This window comes from Perca flavescens, chromosome 13 (assembly GCF_004354835.1).
Source record: "Perca flavescens isolate YP-PL-M2 chromosome 13, PFLA_1.0, whole genome shotgun sequence".
NCBI classification, from domain to species: domain Eukaryota; kingdom Metazoa; phylum Chordata; class Actinopteri; order Perciformes; family Percidae; genus Perca; species Perca flavescens.
This window is the reverse complement of record NC_041343.1, coordinates 10,922,319-10,943,466: the sequence shown is the minus strand read 5'-3', so window position 1 is coordinate 10,943,466 and position 21,148 is coordinate 10,922,319. Positions and strand designations below refer to the sequence as shown.

Here is a 21,148-nt window from a genome sequence, read left to right as displayed (position 1 = left end):
GTAGACGCTGGTTCAGTGAAAGAAATAACCGGAAGTCGTGCCCATAATTAACGCAAGGTATCATGGGGCTTTGAATAAGGTGGATTTGCTTTCAAAGTGCTCTAAATGCCGCTATTAATGTCTCATGCAAAAGAGAGTTATCTTTCCCATCAGATGTCATGCATAGATACAGTGGATTACTGTATCTAAACATTGTTGGTTGCAGGAAAATACAACATACAGCAATCCAAGCTTTTATTTATTTTTTTAATTAACGGTCCTTTTTATCTTAGCGCAGTGACAGTAGATAGCAGACAAGCAAGTTTAGTCAAACCGCAGCACTGTGTTTCTAGCTGGGTAAGCTGTTTGTCGTCCACAGATGTTGACTAGCAGAGGAGAGCAGCTTGACAGCTGAAGTAATGCATGTAGTTTTACCACTCAAAGTGGAAACAAAGCAATAACAAATCCCAAGGCAAGTGGGATAGGTTTTCCCTAACACCGCCATTCTGCGAAAGTTTTCACAAACCACTTTGACCATTCCATTTTAAACATACCCATAAAAGTGCCCCACTGGAAGGGACATTACCTTCTCAAACAGCTTCAGCTGTCAGGGCACCTATTATATAACAACAGCTTACAGTAAAACAGCCTGGTGATTTGTGTTTCAATTTCTCCCATTTTATGCGTGAAGATGCACGCTCAATGCCATTTCAGCTCACGGATGGTTGACATGAACAGATGTTAGGAATGTTCGGTTACTACCATTTGCAAGTCACATGTGAGAGGTTGAGAACAGGCTAATTTGTGCTTACCGTAGAGTCTCTACTCACATGCAACATCTGATGCCTCATCGGATTTTACGCGTGTGTGTGTGTGTACGTCATTGCTGGTGCATGCAGGGAGGCAAACATTACAGAGAACAATCTGACAGGCTACATACACTTGACCCTTACCTATGCTATTTTAGTAGGACATAGTATTGTGTGCATCCATGGAAGTACTGTGCATATTGAACGTGCTCTGACCTTGCTATGGCTTGTTCGAAATCCTCAGTCCCATTTACCAACAGAATACGAGCACAGATTGCTCAGATCAAAATGGGTATAACTATATATATATATATATATATATATATATATAGCAAATGTAAGCAGTAAGCAATTACAGCAGCTTCTGTGTAATTTATTGCTATTTGACTATACAGTATTCTGTATAGAGTATAATCATTATTATTTTTGATGCGTGTGCAGTTGTACTTACAGTACTTTAGCCTGTGTTTTCAGTCTTTTACTTGCACTAGGGCTGTGCAATTATTCGAAATTTTGATCGCAATTACGATTTTGGCTCCTAATGATCACATAAACAAGATAATCGAGAAAAACTATTATTTTGCACACAAAAAAAGTTCAAATGGGTAAAGTATTAGGGGAAATGTCACAAGTTTTCACTGTTGATTTGTTTAACTTTTTCACTGTTTTTTTAAGTTCAATAATTGCAACATTTCCAAAAGTCAACGAGTAATCGTGTTAAATAGTCGTGATTTCAATTCCAATACATTTAGCTTACTATTGTGTGTAATTTTGTAGCTGGAAGATCAACACCAACTTTATATCTGTCTGTTGAAAAGGAAGCCACTGTCAGTAGCCTGTTATTTTAGCTTAGCATAAAGACTGGAAAACAGGGGGAAACAGTCCGGAAGGGAACAAAACCTGCTAACCAGAAACTATAATCAATATGCTACATCTTCTTAGTTTAGTCTGTACTAAAACAGAAGTGTAAAAACAGAAGAGCTTAGTCCCCCACATAACCACGTATAAAACCACTAGCTACTTGTCGTTTTAGAGGTGCTGGTTAGTCTTTGTTTCCATGAGACAGAGCCAGGCTATCTGTTTCCCCGTTTCCACTTTTTTTGCTGAGCTAAGCTAAGCTTTCCTGAATTTAGCTTCATATTTAACAGACAGACAGCATCGATCTTAATCATCTAACTGCCAGAAAGACAGCAATTAATCTTATTTTCCAAAACTTTAAATGTCCTTGGCTGGATGAATAATGCAAAAGTTAACACATCTCCCTCATTTCTTTACCTCTTAGTCCAAATAAGACTAGTGGCTCCTCTAAACCACCCAATCTTACCCCCTCCCAATAAGTCTTTCAAAACAACGCGTAGCGAGTCATGTACAGTGTATAATCACATTAATCTTTTTCTAAGTTGGTTGATGAGTTTGTCCTTACACATCTTACCTCCTCTTCTGAATGTGTAGAGTTGTCATAAGATTGAGTCTCTCAGAGGTCTTTAATGAAATGAATATTTTTCCAGGCAACTTGTTCCTGTTTTGTCCTTATGAAGCCAAGTTGCACTTACATCACTAACTTTGAACATCCTGTAATGTTGCAGGCCATCTTTCAGCTGTATTTTTGTATGGCATCCCTTGTGTCTGCGGGCTGGCAGTAGGGTGTGGATATTGCAGAGTTGACGTGGGGGGACGAGATGGCATTCAACCAACAGTTAGCGCCACATAAAGCCTTTATCACACCTAAACGGCTCTGTCTCCCAAAGCCCGATTCAGATAAGCACTGCCCATTCATCTGTAATGATGTGGAAGCAAGAACCAACTGAACTGAGTTGAGAGGGAAAGTCTAACTCTGACACAGTGGGGATGGCTGAAAAGGGTGAAGGGCCGATGGGGTTTGCCTTGTTCACTCCTCATACTGATGTGCGTATTTATTTTGTGTTCTCTGTGGATTCAAGTTGATTACAAGACGAGTGTTGTTTTACACTTCAAAGTACCGTAATTATCTGCAAGATGAAATGTGAAGCAGGGGCCACATTACACCATGGTCATTGAAAAAGTTTCCCTTTGGACTGCAAATTACGTTTTCGCAAATAGACTGAATATTTTTAAACACTTAAGTCTGCCTCCACATGCTTATTGTAAGCTTTCTGTTCTCAAGTAATAACTGAACCCAGCAAGTTCAAGTTCTTCTTAGTTGGACACATTCTGGAGTTCATGTTCAGCTTATAAATTGGCAACATGTATTTCCAGTATTTCAGAATGCATGTTAAAGCACATTAAACTTGGAACGTATGTATAATTTATAACTTATTGAATTTCCAAACCTACCATACTACTGTACCTGTGGCTCTTTCCACACTTTGCACCCCGGAGTGCCTGGGGTGATGTGATCACAAGTTTACAACTCTAAATACAGCTCTGTGTTTACACCCAAAATGCATTAGGGAGGCATAACACAAGCCGCTTTTGTAGATGGGATGCACATGGTTATTTGTATATCCAGCAAGGATGACAAAATTTGAATTTGAGACCCATGCCATTTGTCAAATGCACACTAGACACCATCGGAATACAATACACTGATCCCAGACGGGAGGAAATAAAGAGTCTAGGCCGACTGGCCAGAAGCAAGCTACTTATAAGGAAAAGTGGTAATAAAATACAGCATACAAATGCCACTACAACTTTGTGTCAAGATTGATACAGTGGCACAAAAAAAAAGTAAATGGAAAAAACAGAAACTACATGTGCATGGCTCTCAATGAATGAGCTCGCTGGCTAATATGACATTTGAACAGGTATATTAACACAGTGGCAACAACTGAGTAATGTGTAAAGACATATTTAATGAAGATTTATACCCCCTTTTTTATTTTGACACAATTTCCGCTGAACTAGTTTATCAGCAGCGGTGATTGTTGCTCATTGTTTGCTTCATTTGAACTATCGGTAAGGTAGGGTAATTCCAACATGCTGTGTCACAGCGGAATTACATTTTAGTCAAGTGCTTAAACGTACAATATGTAACTTTCTGCTGCTAGGGGTCTCTCAACCAAAACAATGGATGGTAAAACTGGACTTTTGATGACGTTGTGTTGCGTGGAATTATGGGAGTTTTTAGTGTTAAACACCTTCGCTGTCGGTTAGAATGCATCAGTTCACGGACGAGTTTACCCATTCAAGTTTATTCCCGTTACGTTTATTTATGTTATTCTAATAAAATAGCTGCAGTTTCCCCAACATAATTACGTTTTTCTTGATTAGATTTTTATTTGTAGCTGACCAGTTAGCTAGTGAGCCAGCAAGCTAACAGTAGCCAGCAGCTAAAACACAAAATATTTCACATATCAATGTCACCTTTTGGATGGTTTCAACACCGGGTCGGACGGGGTTTGTTGTAACGCTAGCTAGCTACTAAACGAGGCTGAGAGACGGGTGTGGGTGGGGATTGTCGGGGAAATCTCCGCGATAGCGAGCCAGGACGTTCGATGCCTGTTGTGCAGCAGCAGAACATCTCCCAGTTGCGCGGAATGATCTCCCCTTCACTTTTCAGTAATCTTAACTTTTCGTTTTGGTGCTTAACCCACCTTTTGTCGGGTTAATTTAGCTAACCGTAAAGACAGCTAAACGCGAAGGGGGGAGAAATTCGGCAGGGAGGAGATTTTCGGCACATACACCGGTAGCGCTACGGAGATGTAGCTAGCTACCGCAATGGATGGCCGCTGTTGTGACTCGGTGCTGGTTCTGATATGGTCTGTTTCCCGACGTTTAATTAAACTGCCGTTAGCGTCGTAAACACCAGGCACTGGAGATAAGTTCTGGCCGGGGGTTGCTGTAATGGAAGTAGCTGGCTGATAGCTGACTGGGGGCTAACAGTAACTAGCTAGCTATATGTCCCGGGGCTGTTGTCAGCTGTCATCCCGACTGAGTCTCTCTGCGCCCGGGGAGTGAGGCAGACAGACCGGGGTGTGCTACTTTGAGTAAATTAGCATTAGATTAATCGTCTATCTATACAGCTAACGTTAACGTTACTAGTGAAGTTATTCGTGGGTTAGCTCAGTCCTGTTAGCTGTGGTTGAAACAGTCATACTAAAAATAACTATTAGCGTGTTGAACGATGTTGTAACCTCAATTTTACCCACAAAGCTTTAGCATCAATGTTAGCAAATTATAGTAACGTCAAGCTGGTATCGATATTGAACTTTCAAAATAGATGAGGTCTCTGTTGTATTACTGTGATAAAAAGTGGGATGTAATTAATCACAAAATGATGATGTATGGCAAAAAAAAGCAGTATTACGGTTACAAGTATTTTTTTTCTGTGAAATTGTATGATTTACAATTACTCCTGAACGTATCATCAGAGCCTGTCTATGGAGAGCCTGTTCACTCCCTATCTCACTCCCTATTAGCCCCATTGTACCAACCCGAAATTTTCCAGAGAGTGGAAGTTCTCCCCTTATTAGACATTCTCTGGTATCATCTTGGTGCCAGTGTTCTGACGGAAGTTAGAGTAACTGGAGGGTGAAAGGTTATATGACGCCACTGACGGGCGACTAAAGGAAACGTGCCGTGTCTGAAAATAAAATAACAGATTTCTCTGAGTTTGACATTTGGTGGAAACATTTAGGATAGTGTAAGAAGACAACTCATAAAAATATATAACATAGGTATGGTCATTTTTAGACATTTTAAAGCAGAAATGTTGCATATTGTACCTTTAAATTCTCACTGACATTAATATTTTCAGGTTAAATCAATTATCTTCAAGACCACTAAATCCCATGACATGAGAGATATAACCCTTGGTGTCTGGTAGACAGAATAGCAAACTTTAGCCTCAGGGTAATAATAATGTACTACACCTGCAGTCAGGTGTCATTATTCCTTATTTTTTGAGCTAACGGACACTTAACGTTAAATCAGCTTACCCATATTGCCCTCTTGTGCCTTTTAAAACACACTGACAGAGCTCAAATAGCACACCTACATTCCTATACCTGTGTTCACACACACACTGACTCAAACCTGCAACCTGTCTGTGTCTTCCAGGTATAATTGGCTTCCTGACTGCAGCTCTGGACCCATCAGGAGGAGGATCCAAAGAGGAAGACAGATGAGACCACAGAGTCTACCTGAGAATGCGACCTGTCCCTCCGCCTCACCATGTCACCCTAGAAAAACTGTTAACCTGTCCTCGTCCACAAATCCTCTTTTTGCCTTTGTTATTTCCCATAACCCACTGAGTTTGTGATCCCCCTTTACACCCAGCTGAAGTCCCAGTGATATGACTAAAAGAGCATTTATTTTGGACATGTTGTTTTTTCCTCTCAATGCTGCCAGCCACCAAGGCTATGGCGGGAAGCGCCATTATACTTCTCAGCAGGTTGCTAATCACTGTCTGCTGTGGCTCTTGGGACTAGTGCTACACCTCACCCTTTCCTCGTGTCAACGGGTTGACCTGAAACACCCCATAGTGTCCACTGGCTATGGAAAGATCCGTGGTATCAGGAAGGAGCTCAACAATGAGATCTTGGGCCCCGTGGAACAGTACTTAGGTGTGCCGTATGCCACCGCACCTGTCGGCGAGCGCCGCTTCCAGCCTCCTGAAGCTCCAGGATCCTGGCAGGAGATTCGCAATGCCACCCATTTTGCACCAGTGTGTCCCCAGAATGTCCACGGGGTTTTACCTGAGATCATGCTACCAGTGTGGTTCACAGACAACCTGGATGCTGCAGCGACCTATGTTCAGAACCAGAGTGAGGACTGCCTTTACCTCAACATCTATGTACCCACTGAAGATGGTGAGTGAGACAAAACTCTCATGCTAGATATAGGAAGAGAAATAGTTAGTCTTGGCCTGTTAAACTGTGTATAGTTGGTCAGAAAAGCAGAAAAGATAGAAACATTAATTGCTAGTGGAAATACCAAGTATTACTGCAGTATAAAGTCAGACCAGCATACCAGAGATGCTGGGAAGAAGAAATAAGAAAATGTACGTACATTAGTAGAATGAGAGCGCCGCGGTTAAAGTGTGTGTGCTGTACACTACATATGTCACATACTCACCGAGAGGCTGATGTAGAGTTTCCTGTGTTATTCCCAGGGGATAAGGTGTGCAAATGAGGGAGACTGATTCACTGATGTAACATGTAGTCCTGTCTGCTTGTCAAAATCTGTGACTTATTGTCAGGGGTCACTGCTTACACAAGGCTGATGCTGTCCCCAAGGATATGTTTTGCCCTGTGTGTGAGAGAGAACTAGAGACTGAAGGAGACTGAAGTGCCTCTGAAATCAAACACACCACATTTTACACGTAACTGCTGTCACAAGCTCGCAAATAGTTTGCATGGTGTTAGACTTGCGGTTATGTCAGAAGAACAAGGTTTAAACCCCCTGAAAACTTGGTTTCAAATCTTAGGTATTTTGCTATGGCAATGAATTGTTATGACTAAATACACAACAATCAACTTTAATGGTCCAATATGTAAAACTGACAGCTAGCGTTTAAAATAGTTACTGCAGTCCAAATTCAAAATACTGGACAGAGTCATCTCTCACTCGAAGTTCACAGAGGTTGCCAGGTTGAGAACACAGCATCAATGTTGCTAGACGCTAGTCTCACATAGCCAGACATTACTCCACAGCACAGCACAGCGGAGTAGCTAACGTTAGATACTGGCTATGTTGACAGTCATAAAAGCCCATGCTCATGCGGAGCTCTGTATCCGACTGACGACCACACTATCTAGGCTTAAAATTACGGCAACAGCCGCTAAAATCACCACTACCTCGCCGTCCTCCCTCCCAGACTGACAGACACACCTTCTCAGCTTAAAATTATGGCAACAGCCGCTAAAAACACCTCTACCTCGCCGTCCTCTCTACCCCACTGACGGACACACTTCCTCAGCTTAAAATTACGGAAACAACTGCTTAAAACTCAAACCTAAAACTCTGCTGGAGCTGCTCCCCCCGCGACCCGACACCGGATAAGCGGACGAAGATGGATGGATGGACTGCTTAAAACAGCGCAAACTCACAGTCCTCTCTACCGATTTACAGCCACCCTTTCTTGACTTGAAATTACTTACCGTTTGTCAGCTACGGCCGCTTAACAGGCTAACGCTACACGTTGTCAACAGCCGTGGCCTGCTTGCCTGGTCCTCCGGTAATGTTAGCAGTTAAGGTGTGACCAATCGGGATCACTTCACTGGCTGTGTCTCAATTGTTTTGCGAGTAACTAACTTGAGTAACGCTACTCTATAAAATTCAATGTGAGTACACAAATGTTGAAATGACTGAAAATTCCCGTCCCTAGTAGCCGTGATAAATTAGCCTGAAGCTAATGCTCACCTGTTCAGGAGAAAATTAATCAACTTGGTGTCCTTTTGGGCTCTAAGCTGTCTCCATCTTTCAAATACATCTCCAATATTTACCAGGGGGTTGTTACGTCTCTGGTCACGCAACTGTTAGAAACGTCAAAGTTTTTTAGGTCGGATAGAATCGATCTCCGTTGATCACGTTGTTTGTTTGCTGCCTCCATGGCTGTACTACAGCTGTCGCCCACTGGGTATGCGTTTTTACAGACCATCTGGCAACCGGGCTGTCAGAATGGGCAGTCAATACCAACACACAAACAGAAATTCGGCAACGGAAATTTCAAAGGAGAAAATACTAGCTTTAGCATTGTTGTCAGAAAACATAGTATTTCAGCTTAGCACGTTACCTTAATATCTGATGACGTATTGTGGTCATTTTTTGATTTAATACAGTAAATATATTATATATTGCACATTTCAAAGTTTGAGTAAAAAAGAGTCCTTAAGCATTGTTTATTAGGATTGAAAACTCTAGCTAGTCTGCTTCACAGACTGTGTGAGTTGTTTCATCACATTTGATTGGCTGTGTTCTGTTATAAGTTTATTTTAAGCATAGAGATTAACCACAGAAGAGCACAAGTCACAAGCTCAACACAGTCTGCTTGCTGGGATGCAACCGGTTTGCACAGCGCTTGTCCTGATGGCATGAAACATGCCAAATAGTATTTGGTCTCCTGCCTGTCTTTAAATTGTTTGCCTTCAGCTCAGCATTAAGGTTTTTAGCTATAATGTCAAGACTGAAATATTGCAACAACTGTTGGATGGATTGCCATGACATCTTGTATAGACATCCATGGTCACAGAGGATTTATCCTTCGGTCTTTGGTGATACCCTGACTTTCCACCAGCATGTTGACATGTTGTGTTTCAACCACTGTAGGATGGACTGCCATGACATTCTGTACAAACATTCATGGGTCCCAGATGATGTATCCCACTGACCGGTGTGATCCCTTGACTTTTTTGATTTATAATAAGATTCGCTACAGAGACCCATGTCCCTCTTGGGATGAATTGTAACAACTGGTTGTGTCTGACTTTTAATTTTGTGCCATTATTTGTCCAATATTTTGTTTATGGCCACATACCTGCTAAACTTATGACATTCCCAACAGCATCAGCTGTACTATGTTAGCATGCTGATATTTGAGCATTTAGCTCAAAGCACTGCTGTGCTTAAGTACAGCCTCACATAGCTGCTAGTGTGGCTGTAGACTCTTACTATAGTAGTGTTTCAGCTAGACTAATCTGATTTAGCTAGTAGGTTAGCTTGCTAACTTGGTACCAGTAAGTGATGGTCATGTTTACAATTAAGGGAGGATGTCTGTGCTGTGTTTGGCAGCGAGTTGTTGCATTGCCACTCGTGGCAGATGTAGGTGGGCCTTAATTAATTGGCAGCACAGAACCTAACTGCCTGGATCAAAATGTTTTGGTTCCAAATCCGCCCTGCAAGACTTGATTTTGACACATTTAATCTCCATAGTACAGCATTATGTGTTATCTTAAGTCGTGCCCCTATCTGATATGTCTGTTTCAGACCTAGAAATACTCTCACTGAGCATGTTCTCTGCATTATTCTTTGGACAAAAGAAAATTCATAGCTCTCTTTTCTTTCTGCATGTTCACCCCTCCTGCTCTCTCCTGCCTGAAATCATCCCTGCCATCTATATGCAGATGGCGGTAGAAGGGGTTTCTGTTCTGAATGCAAATGAGCTTCGTGCCCTTTCCCACTAGGCCACTATGTAGCCTGCTACTTCTTCAACTCAAATTGAATTCAAATAACTCCTTAGAGTAATGTAAATAACACAAATGTTCTTTGTGGATTGAGCAGTGAGTTTTACACTCTCCCTTTATCTCTCTCCTGCTCCCTATTGCATTTTGCACTGCTACCCTAACTCTCCTGTGTGGCCAGGATGCTCGGTAAGAGCACTGTATTACTGAATTCCTGTTTCCTCAAGACACTCCTCAGCCATGGGCCTAAGATCCTTCATTTTTATTGCTGCTGGAGCAGCCATTTACCGTGCTCTTTATTAAAAACCATATTTCAGGAGGCAGGACAGTGGAGGCAAGGATGGAGCTGGAGGCTGGGGGCACAGTAGAAGAGATGGAGAGCAGAGGGATAGGACTGCATGTGCTGGAAGCTGCTGCCTATGGGTGCAGGGGGGTTGAACCGAAGCTGTGTCTGACACCTTGTCAAGCAGACAGGCCACCGTAGACATGACATATTGCAGCTTCATCCCGTTTACTGCACTGAGGAAATGGAGAGGGACGGTAGACAGCTTGCGCTCTGGCCACTAGCTCACTGAACCGAACAGAAATGCTGTTGACTGAGAGATGGAGCTGCATTAGGTCAAACAGTACTGGGAAAACCCAAGCAAAATGCTCCTGCATAGGCCAATGTATTTCAGTGACCAGTGGCCCATTACATCATGTGACAGTCAACCTACTGGCAGGCTTCTCTACTGAGGCAGAAGGGGAACATGTTTTTTTAAAAGTGTGTGTGTGTGTTTCCCTTTGGCTACATCCTACTTTTTGTCTTGTCTAATCCATTTAAGCATTTCTTCAAAAGTCTGCAGTTTGTTGTCAGAAGTTAAGACTTAGATACTGCCATGAGCATTTCTTTCAAAGCAAATCACCAAAAATAAAAACATATTATCCTGGCCACATTAGCATGTAGCAATGCTATCTATTTATGTGGAGGAATGCCAGCATCAAGATCTGCAGCCACAATATACTGACAACTAATACTGAAATTATTAATTCATAAGTCAGTCAATGCAAATATATAGCTGATAAAAAAATTGATAATTGATGAATTGTTTATGTCATTATCAAGCTCAAATCTCATATGTGAAGCTTTGCTGCTTTTCCCAGTATCATACCATTATAAATGATGTTTTTTTTTAGCCATGCTAGCCATGGCTCTTGGGTTGGCAGTGTCGGTCCGTCCACCACTTTGGTCCAGACTGAAATATCTCAACAACTCTTGAAAGTATTGCCATGAAAATTTGATACACGCATTTATGTAACCCTCTGGATAAATTGTAATAACTTCAACGTATAAGTATACGTGCAAAACGAATGACATTCCCATCAGCATCAGCTGTTGCCTACTACTGTCAGCATGCTAACACAGAAAAAAATGAGGTGGTAAACATGGCAAACAGTATACCTGCTACTAATTAGAATGCTAACATTGTCATTGTGAGCATGTTAGCATGCTGATCGTTGCATTTACTAAAGCTCAAACCGTGCTGTGCTTAAGTACACCATTAGAACCGCTGGCATGGCTGTAGACTCATAGCCTTGTTGGACTGTTGATCCGTCAAAACAAGACTTTACCTTGGGCTCCGGGAAACTGTAATTGGCCTTTCCACTATTTTATAGACTAAACAATACAAAAAATGGTTTGATAATGAATGTAGTCCTAATCACAACATTACTTTTTCTTTGTTTTTAGTTTTAAACTTTTAAACAGTTTAGATGAGGTGCACTTGTGAAGTCTTAAGGTGAAGTCTAATGGTCCGTTACAATGTCTGTTTGAGCGGAGCTTATCCTAACGTATGGGTTAGCTCTTTATAAGGCATACGAGTGAAATCAGAGTAGTCTCCATTAAGCGGCAAGGTGTGGTTTTAGAGTGGTGCTAAGTAATGGGGAAGTGCTGACAAGACTGAGGACTTATGTGCCTTTCCATCCATTACCGGTCTGTCTACCTGTCTGCTGTGTAGCCCAGGACCAACTACTGTATCATCTCCCTCTATGGCAGGAAGCGCTCTCTGGATCAGGCGCCTGTATGGTGGTACTCGGAGGGTGCAGCAAATCCATTCAGCATCGATCCTTTTCCATTTAGACGGAAGATAAACATTTTATATCAGGAAACCATGTTCATATAGAGGGATGGGTAAAAATGCAGCATTATAACGGTGGAGTGCAGTGATGCTCTTTGTCTCCTTTGTCAATATGCAAAGCACTGTGAAAAGGCTATATGCCTTCACTTTGCTGTGAGGTTTCCAGCAGAATGGTAGAAACAGACATGTCAGCAGCCCTATGGCAGAGTGATAAACCTTTTGGCAACCCAACGTAGAGTATTCCAACCCGGCTGAGTATTCTTGAAAATGAGAGGCTGCAACGCCTTCCCACCGGATGGCAGTGAATGTGCTGCTGGGTGGGTACGAGGAGGACAGCAACAGATGATAAGGACACTGTTAACATGCTTTGTGTAGCACATGAACGTTTAATGTGTGGGCGGCTGCGTGTGTGAACGTGAGTGTGTTTTAATGGCTTCCCCTAAGACGTGCAGATGTAGACAGTAACTGAGAACAACACAAAGCGCAGCGGTAATTGTGGGCTGATTGAAAGCTCCACTGACAGAAACCAAGAAAAAAAAAATTAATCTCTTATCAGTTAAGACTTACAGAGGTTGACGCGCCGGGGTGTTGGTTGGTCACCGTGATGAATGCTTGTTATTGGCTGTGCCCTATGGAGCATTTAACTGGCATTAACATTAAAATTTAATGTGGGGCTTCCGTTTGACCTTGGTAAGGGGAATCCTGTCACAAGCCTCTGCAGGCGGTGTAAATATCAAAAACAGCTCCCTCTCTGTTAATTTAGTAGGAAAGTCTAACATTTCAGGCTATATGCTAGCATTTCTCTGTGCACAAAGTACATAGATGGTCACATGTATTCAGGATGTGTGTGTGTGTGTGTGTGTGTGTGTGTCATCAGTGCTTCAACAATGGAGTATCTCTGGATCGTGTCAGGGTTAGGATCGTGACTTTTTGCTTTAGGACTGCAACACTGTCCTGAGCGGGAGCAGGATACAGAGAATCTTGGCATTCCTTTGCCCTCTCTGACCGAAAAGAGTGATGGCTTGATTCGTTTCATTGATTTTTCTTTACAAAGCAACAGTGTGTCAGGACCGATAGGGAGACGGGTTGAGGAGAAGTGGCCTCTGGGGTCATTGACGAGGCAGTGCATGACTAGATCCTAAGCAGTTAAAACAGATGAGTTTGGCGATATCTTTTGAGGTAACGGTGTGTAATCCTTGTAAACATTTTGTCTATCAAAAGCGACTGAAAAGTAACCGAGCATAACATTTTATCTTTTGCAATTTTTCTCTTCTAATCTTACATTTTTCTGCAAATGCAATTTTTTTGAATTTTGTCTTTTGTCTCTCCCCCCTTCCCTTTTTTCTGAACCTTAGGTCCGCTCACAAAAAAACATGATGAGTCTACAATGAACAGACCGAGGGATGAAGGTATTTCAATTGCATGTGTTTTTTCCTCGTGCTCCATTTTTCAAGCTCTGTGGGGAATGTTGTGTTTGTATTTGTATTAATAATCACCTTAGACTCATCACTCTATGCGCACATTACGGTGTCCATTGTTAAAGGGAAATTTCACCGCTGGAAAGCTGAATATATCTTTAAATTGGGTCACTTATGTAGTAGAAATGTGAAAAAAAAATTTAAATTGGTGCCTAGATAAGACAGAAAATGTGTTTTTGGCTCATATGGATGAAAGACACCAAATCCCAGAATGCACTTGCTTTGCTGCTGTATGAGGCCACTCCCAAGCTACGCCTGCCCTTTACAGACAGACAGTGAGACAATCAACTCAACAAGTGTGTTTTATTGTCATTTCAACCATATACACGAAAAAACGTTTCACCGTGGCTCAAGTGGTGTTACACATTTAAAACATGCTTTTTTTTGCCACAGCTGATACATTATCTTCTTTCAGCAGATTGATTGATAGCTCCAGAGTAAACAGAACTCTGTCCATGGCAATGCTCTGCTATGCATGGCAACGGTGTGTTATCCTTTATGTTGTTATCAAGAAATAACATACCGAATTCTACATTAGAATTCAACCAAGCCATTTAATAAAAGAAGGCTAACTCATAGCTACTAGCATTAGCTCTTGGTGGGCTGTGGTATAAACATAGAGTATAAAGACAGCCGTACATTTGCGTGAGATGTAGATAGAATTGTCGGCATTTTACAGTCACAGACTCCACCAGCAGTTAGCAGTTAGTTGGATACAAATCACCCCATTTCTGCAACAGGCAGTCCGGGGTAACACAGCCCACCTCCACTAGTAGTCTTACCCGGTGACAGCAGGCTGGATTGTCCACAGCAATATTTCCACAACAACAAAAACACAGCAGTCTCTGAACTTGCGTTGGGAGTTTCGTTGAAGTTGGATGTAGTCCAGTTTGTTTAATGAGCGGACACTTGCAAGCACGATTGGTGAACAGATGGCCGGCCAGCGTTAGCTTTCCACCGGCACACTCGTTCAACGCTCCCCGCTGATGAGGTCACTTTACCGGCCACAGGAATCGAGCACCACCGCTGGTCTCCGTTCAGGCAAAGCTTGCGTAGTGTGTTGAGTATTGCGTCCGTAATAAAGTGTCCTGCATATTCTCCGATGTGTTCCAATGTATCCCGGTGGTACACGTGTGTGGTAGTTTGAATGCACATAATTGTTGTTCTAAAATTTCCAAGACTGTATGGCTGCAGCCTGGAGCGTCCCATATCATGCCGCCCCGTCTACTTTTCAAAATAAAAGCTTGCGTCCCAAAATTTCCGTCGGGATGAACAGTTTCTGCTCCTGCTGAGAAGCTAAGCGAGGATTCAAGATGGCTGACACTCGTTTTTTCCTTGGCAATCTCCGGAAAAAGCCGACAGTCCAACCCCCTTTGGGCTATGCGGAAGTGGCTCCTAATACACAATGAATACAGGCTGTAGTCTTTTGCCTCTGGGCAGTGACGCAAAAATCGTCATTTTGCGTCATCTGAGGTTTTTTTTCAGACCCTCAATACAGAGATCTCCCCTCTCAGGGGGACATGAGGGAGGGAAGCATGGTCATTCAAAAATACTACCGGGGTTCTACTAATACAAAGCTTAATGCTAATCGGTGAAGTTTCCCTTTAACTGCCTTTATTAGCACACAAATCTGCCATTCCTTCTCACAGGCACACTTTTAGCTAAAAAGCATAAAGAGCTACATACAAAGCAGTTGTTCTTCATTCCCCACTGTCACAAATGCTGCTTTTTGGGTACTTGCACTGGCAGCAAATTTACTTTCACTTCTCGTTTGCTATGTGCTTGATCAACCACACGCTGATGTTCTGACTATCCTGTGTGATGCATCACTAAAAGAATCAATTTTCAGTCCTTTTTCACCCGCGCTTTTATTCTTGTACTAAACTCTTTATGAAATGGTGTGCTGATGTGTCTTCATAATGTTAATGGGCTTTCTCCAAGTCTTTCAACAACAGGAGGATTTCTGCATATTGCATATAATCTGCTATTTCTTTACATTTTCAAGTTCACTGCAGTTAGATGCTCTCTCACTCCTCTTTACTGATGCAGCCAAAATCTATGCAGACAGTGTGTGCATCTGTTTCTGTACACATGCCCAGACATATTGTATATTACATAGCATTATGTGTGCATTACATTGCCATTTGCGCATTGTGTGCCTACTCGAGCACAGCGCATGTGCACATCTACGCCTGAGTGCATGTGCTCTAATTTGTGCTATGCGTGTGGCTTTTTTTGGGGGGGGGCTCTGTGCTATTTGAGTATTGAATTCTCTCCCTTGCATCTCTAATTGCTATGGTTTAAAAAGAGACAGATGTAGCTAATCCAATTGTGTGGTTTCTTAACGGTGAAAACAGAAGGAAGGATTCATGCAGGATTGCCTAGCAGAGGAGCAGAATGATAGAATAGAGATGAAAGAAAAGGAAAAGCTGAGCACTGCGAGAGCACAGGGGAGGGCAGTGAGGGGGAGAGAAGGGAAAAAATAGTCATAATGAAGACAAGTGCATGATGAAATGACATTTACAAAGCTTTGAAAGTGAGAGAGATGTAGAGAGAGAGAGAGAGATTGAGAGGGTGGATGAGTAGGAGACTGGTAGAGCTTGACATTTATGCCGACACCTGATGGATTTTGACAGGATGAGTAGGGCTCGGGTAGGGCTGAATTCCTCACTTAATTGCTCAGGTGGATGGATTGGACACAGGTTCCCAAACATTGTTGGAAAATACTATTATTAGCAGCTTGTTTTTGAACTTTATTTGCAAGAGACTGCATTGCTGAGTGTGGTTTAATCTTTTATGCCCAAATCAATTGAGATTTCCATAGCAGAATGAATGAGAGAGCACCAGAATAATGGAAAAGCAGAAAGTAGGCAGTTTCTATTGGAAGGTGAGGCATTAAATTGAGAATAGATGTAAGTAGGGATGTCACGAGAAACTGTGCTTCGGTACCAAGTACCAAAATTCTGAAAACGTGATGGTACTCAGACAACTCGGACAACCTCTGAGTACCCCCAAGCTCAAAATCCAACATGGATCAATGGCAGTAACATACAGTTATTAGCACTTCTGTCTTATTTGTGTCTCACTAAATCAGTCGTACACACAGTCCTGTCCAACTTCTATCTGTTGACATGTTGTTACGCTGTTTGTATGCACAAAAAAACAGAGGAATGCGTTGTTATCAACTGGTATTGCTAACAATGGCTAACCTGGCTAGAGCTAACCCCACTATGAATCCGGCTTGTAAAATGGAACCCATTCAACTCTGGTGTGACGTCATTCCCAGCTCCGGCTTCCGAGTTCCGAGGTAAAAGGAACGCACCTATAGCTGCATCTATAGCAGCGGCTTTCGGGACTTCAACTGGAGCTCCCAAACAAAAAGTAAAGTCTGTTTCTTTTTGCCATTGTCTGTCACAGCCGAGGTTATTATAGTTTTGCATTTTTCATTAGTTTTTATTTTTATTTTGTTTTGACTTTTTGTTTTCAAATTCAGTTTAGTTTTAATTAGTTTTAAAAGTGGGTTTGCTAGTTTAGTTTATTCTTTATTTTTTGAAAATCCTTAGTTTTAGTTTAGTTTGTATTAGTTTTAGTGTAAGTTTAAGTCTTTCTTTTTGTAATATGGGTTATTTGTCAGGGACAAGATTCAAAAAGGTCAGAAAAAGTATTGTGTAATAATAACTCAACAAAAAAATCGTACAATTTTAGAAATATGTAGGCTATTCACAATGTATTCAACAATAACACCCATAAGTTACATAAAATGTACATATGATGAGCACAAATATGTAAACAGTCTACACAAGATGCCACAGTAAGTGGAAAATGTGTACGTGACGTGTGCCAGGAAAAAAACCTAAATAGCCAACAGACTAAAGAAGACAGACATGAACAGGTGTTTTGTACTTTGGTTCGAGTAAAGTGGCGAACTTTTGAAGTCAATTGACTCACACAGTTGTGTAGACATCCCAGTATCAATACACATATTAACCCACGCTTCCTCCCTCTTGTGGTGTTCCTGCGTATTTACTAACCAGCAGCTATCGGGTCGCCGGTGAAAGCCCTCCTGTCATGCTGCCTGGCCCTGTACCCATACATCCACGCCCTGTACCGGGGTTGTATTAGCTTCTGTTTCGGGGAAAGGGGGCTTTGCATTCTCCTTTACCTTGTTAAGGTAAGCTAGGTTAGCCTCCTTGTGCGCGTTTCTCAAATGTACTTTCAAATTGGTGGGATTTTTCCCTTTAATAAATTGTCCACATATTTTACCACCTTCCGCTGAAAGGCACTTGATTTTAAATGACACAGTCATAATCAAATAGGAATTTGCCGCTTTCTTCCGACATTTGGTACCGCCATGATGCCAGGCGAGGGGCATGGACTATGTTCTGTTCACTTTGACGTGGAATGTCGGAATTTCTGGGTTCCAAGTCAGAAACTATATATGTAGACTGTATAAAACAGGTCTATGGTCGGAAATGTCAACTCTGAAAGATATAACGTTATTTGCTCTGTGAAAGACATTGACAAAGACGAAAACTAAGGACATTTACTCGATTATTTTATTTTAGTTAGCTTTGCAAACAGACATTAAAGTTTTAGTTAGTTATAGTTTTTTTGTAATGCCTCGTTTTTATTTTTATTTCAGTTAACGACAATGTTTTTTCCCACCTTGTTTTTGTTATTTCGTTCGTTGGGGGGGATGGGGGGATATTGAGGAGGATACTATCAGGCTAGGTAGAAAAGAGAGGAGTGAATAATGTGCCAGTGTTTCAAAGGCAGGCAGGAAAGACAGTGAGCTCCTTGTTGGCCATATAGGCCTTTGATTTGGGCTGCTTTGACTTTCACCCTGCGACCCTGCACCCCTAATCACCCCTCTGTTTGTGCGGAGCACCCTCCGATCATTGCACCATGTCCCACACTCCAACACACACACAACTCTGTTTCATTTTATTACGCTTGCACAAAAGTGATCATCTCATGCAAATCGTGTCATATCTTGAGTTTTTTATATCACCTGCGGTCACCTAGCCAGACAAACATATGTCTACTCACCAAAATACCTGTACCATGTGTCCCGTTTTTTAAAATAAAATAAACCAGAGAAATATTGTTTTCAAGCTTACCTGATGAAAGTCTGAAGCCCCATACAAATGTTGTCAGAATAAAGTGTGTACAAGTGATGAGATATAGACTGCTAGACGTTTCCCTCTTTTCCACCACTTGGACCTTTTCCTATCCACCTTTCATTAAGGCATTGTAGGTATGCATGAGCTTTTTATCTTTTATTCCAAAATGAATGATTTTTTTTTATTTCCATTTAGTTTTAGTCTTTTGGCTTACTCCTAGCCTCTATTGGGCTTAGCAAATATTTCAGTTATAACTTAACATTTTTGGTGGTTCAGACCTATTAGAAAAAAACAAAACTTGTTTCACTCTCTCTTTTATCCACAGTATGATAACTTATAAAAGCTGAAAGTGAAACAAAAAGAGTCGGTTTTGGAGTCAAAGATCCCAGTTAAAACTTTAGTTTCATTGTGGACTTCATACAGTTAATGACCTTGATGTCTGGCATGATTACTTGGTGTATTCTCAGAGGTAAAACCTCAACAGAGCTGTAGTTGTTAAATGCTAACATAATTGGTTGATCTATCATAGTTAAATGCAAGCGGCTCGATTTTTACTGTCCAGTACAGCAATAGATACCAATTTAACTTGACAAAAGAAAAACACTTATCATGTTTCAGCCTTTTGGAAAAACCAATGAAAGAAAGCCTCAAGGGGAAAATACATTTTCTGGTCAAGGCTAGTGGAGCAGAGGCTAGCTTGAAAAGGGGACTACCTATCAAAGCTACTATCTGTGATCCAAATGTAAACAAAAGAGCAGAAACTCTCCTGTCAGTACTCAAACTCACCTTTATTTTTATAGCACTTCACACACAATACAGTTAATCCAAAATGCATTACAGCTCACAGAGAGAAAAACAAAAACTACCAAATGTATTGACAGGCCACTAAACACTAAACGGCTACTAAATTTAAACGGAAACTCCATCCATTTTACACATCAAAGTCTGAGTACAGATGTTGGAACTACTGCTGCACACAAAAAGTGATGTCACTTGAGTCAGTGGCGACTACAAGTTTGAAAATGAAAAGAAATGAGCTACTAGACCTCTGTAGCCCGCTACTCATCTCTGGTTGAGGCTGGAGGCTACATTAGCTGCTACTAGCGCAACACACCTGAATCTCCAACCCAACTGCTGGCAGTCTACTTGCATTGTGGGTATTGCGATGCTAAATCAGTGCAATACTCTTTTTGAATTGTTTGACAGGTAAGTTTGCTTCAAATATGTTTACATCAGTAATCTGTGTAAACGCAGCATCATTTTAAAGTAAAAAGATTACTGATTGGGCCTTTAAAATGGCTGCTAGTGCTACATGTCATAACCTAAGTTCCTTTTTTTCTCTCAGGATTTCATTTATGGTTAAGAGTGTCACTGTGAGGCCTGCTGATATGTTACTCCTCTGTACTGTCCTGGTAATGCTGGGATAATTTAACTTGTTTACATGTCCTTTGGGAAATTAGCCGAGTTACAGAATACACCAGAGAAGTGCAGAAAAAGAGCACACGTCAGAGTGCACGACAAACATTTTTTTATTTTTAGCCAGTCTGCTTGTGTCATACGTATGATCCATAAAAGATCTCTGCATGTGTGAAGCCATATGTGCCATTTTTCCATGCTCACTTGTGTGTATGCGTGCGTGTGTGTGTGCGCGACTATGAGTGACGCACCCAAGTGCATGTGTAACCTGAGATTCAGGTGGTGATGCAGGCGGGTGTGCAAATACGTGAGTAGAATTTGTTACCACGGCAACAGGCATTCAGTGAGTCGGTGCAATGGAATGGCTGGTGCAGTTCTATTAGCGAGAAGCAGTTTCCATAGCGACTCAACATCGCAGCTGCCTATGCAAGAGAGTGTGTGTGTGTCTCTGTATGAATACTGTGTGTATCCTGTGTGAATTTGAGTGTTCATTAGCGTACCTCGCTATGTATGACTTGCTTTGTAACATTTCTTATTTTTTCATCCTTCCTATCATGTTTTTCTGTGGTGTGTGAACCTCCCATCCATGTCTCTACCACCGTCAGTTCTCTCGCACTGCCCTATTTTCATCTCCTTCCTCTCTCTTTCTTACCCCCCTTTCTCTCTCTTTCTCTCCTCCTATCTCTCTCTCTCTCTCCCTCTCTCCCCCATCTCTGAGTGCTGAAGCTCATCAGGGTAAACAGATGCTGTGGCTGTTATTTATGTTTCCACTTGGTCTGGCTTTCATACAAATTATCCACAGGCCCTGCACAGCGCAGACGCTCAGCCTAACTGGGCTACACTGGCAGCTCTCTCGGCCTTATCCACGCTCAGACACTCAGACCGTACCACAGACGCTGCGATGGGGGAGGACGGGGGGGTTTCAGGAGGAGGGGGGGCACACACAGGCTGATGGAGTGAACCATAGCAACACACTGATGGGCACAAAGACACCAATAACAGAGAGGGCATCAGAACTGGCTGCACCATTTGCTCCACACACAGAGTGGAATAAGAGTTTGGGAAGGTACCATCACTGCACAGGACAGGGGAAACAAAGTTGAACAAAATGAAATATAGAGGATAAGC

At 41.9% G+C, this 21,148-nt stretch overlaps 1 protein-coding gene across 3 annotated transcripts in view; it reads left to right on the top strand.

Annotated features, from left to right (window-relative positions):
• nlgn2b (neuroligin 2b) overlaps nucleotides 1–21,148 on the top strand; it is a 172,992-nt gene that overhangs the window by 121,001 nt on the left and 30,843 nt on the right. For 2 of the 3 annotated variants that reach the window (XM_028596469.1, XM_028596468.1), the window contains exons 2-3: nucleotides 5,826–6,577; nucleotides 13,359–13,412. In XM_028596469.1, the coding sequence (XP_028452270.1) occupies nucleotides 6,061–6,577; nucleotides 13,359–13,412 (571 nt within the window). In that variant the 5' untranslated portion in view covers nucleotides 5,826–6,060. Of the gene's footprint in view, nucleotides 1–4,287; nucleotides 4,326–5,825; nucleotides 6,578–13,358; nucleotides 13,413–21,148 lie in introns of those variants that run through there. The other variant, XM_028596470.1, reaches the window with a different exon arrangement.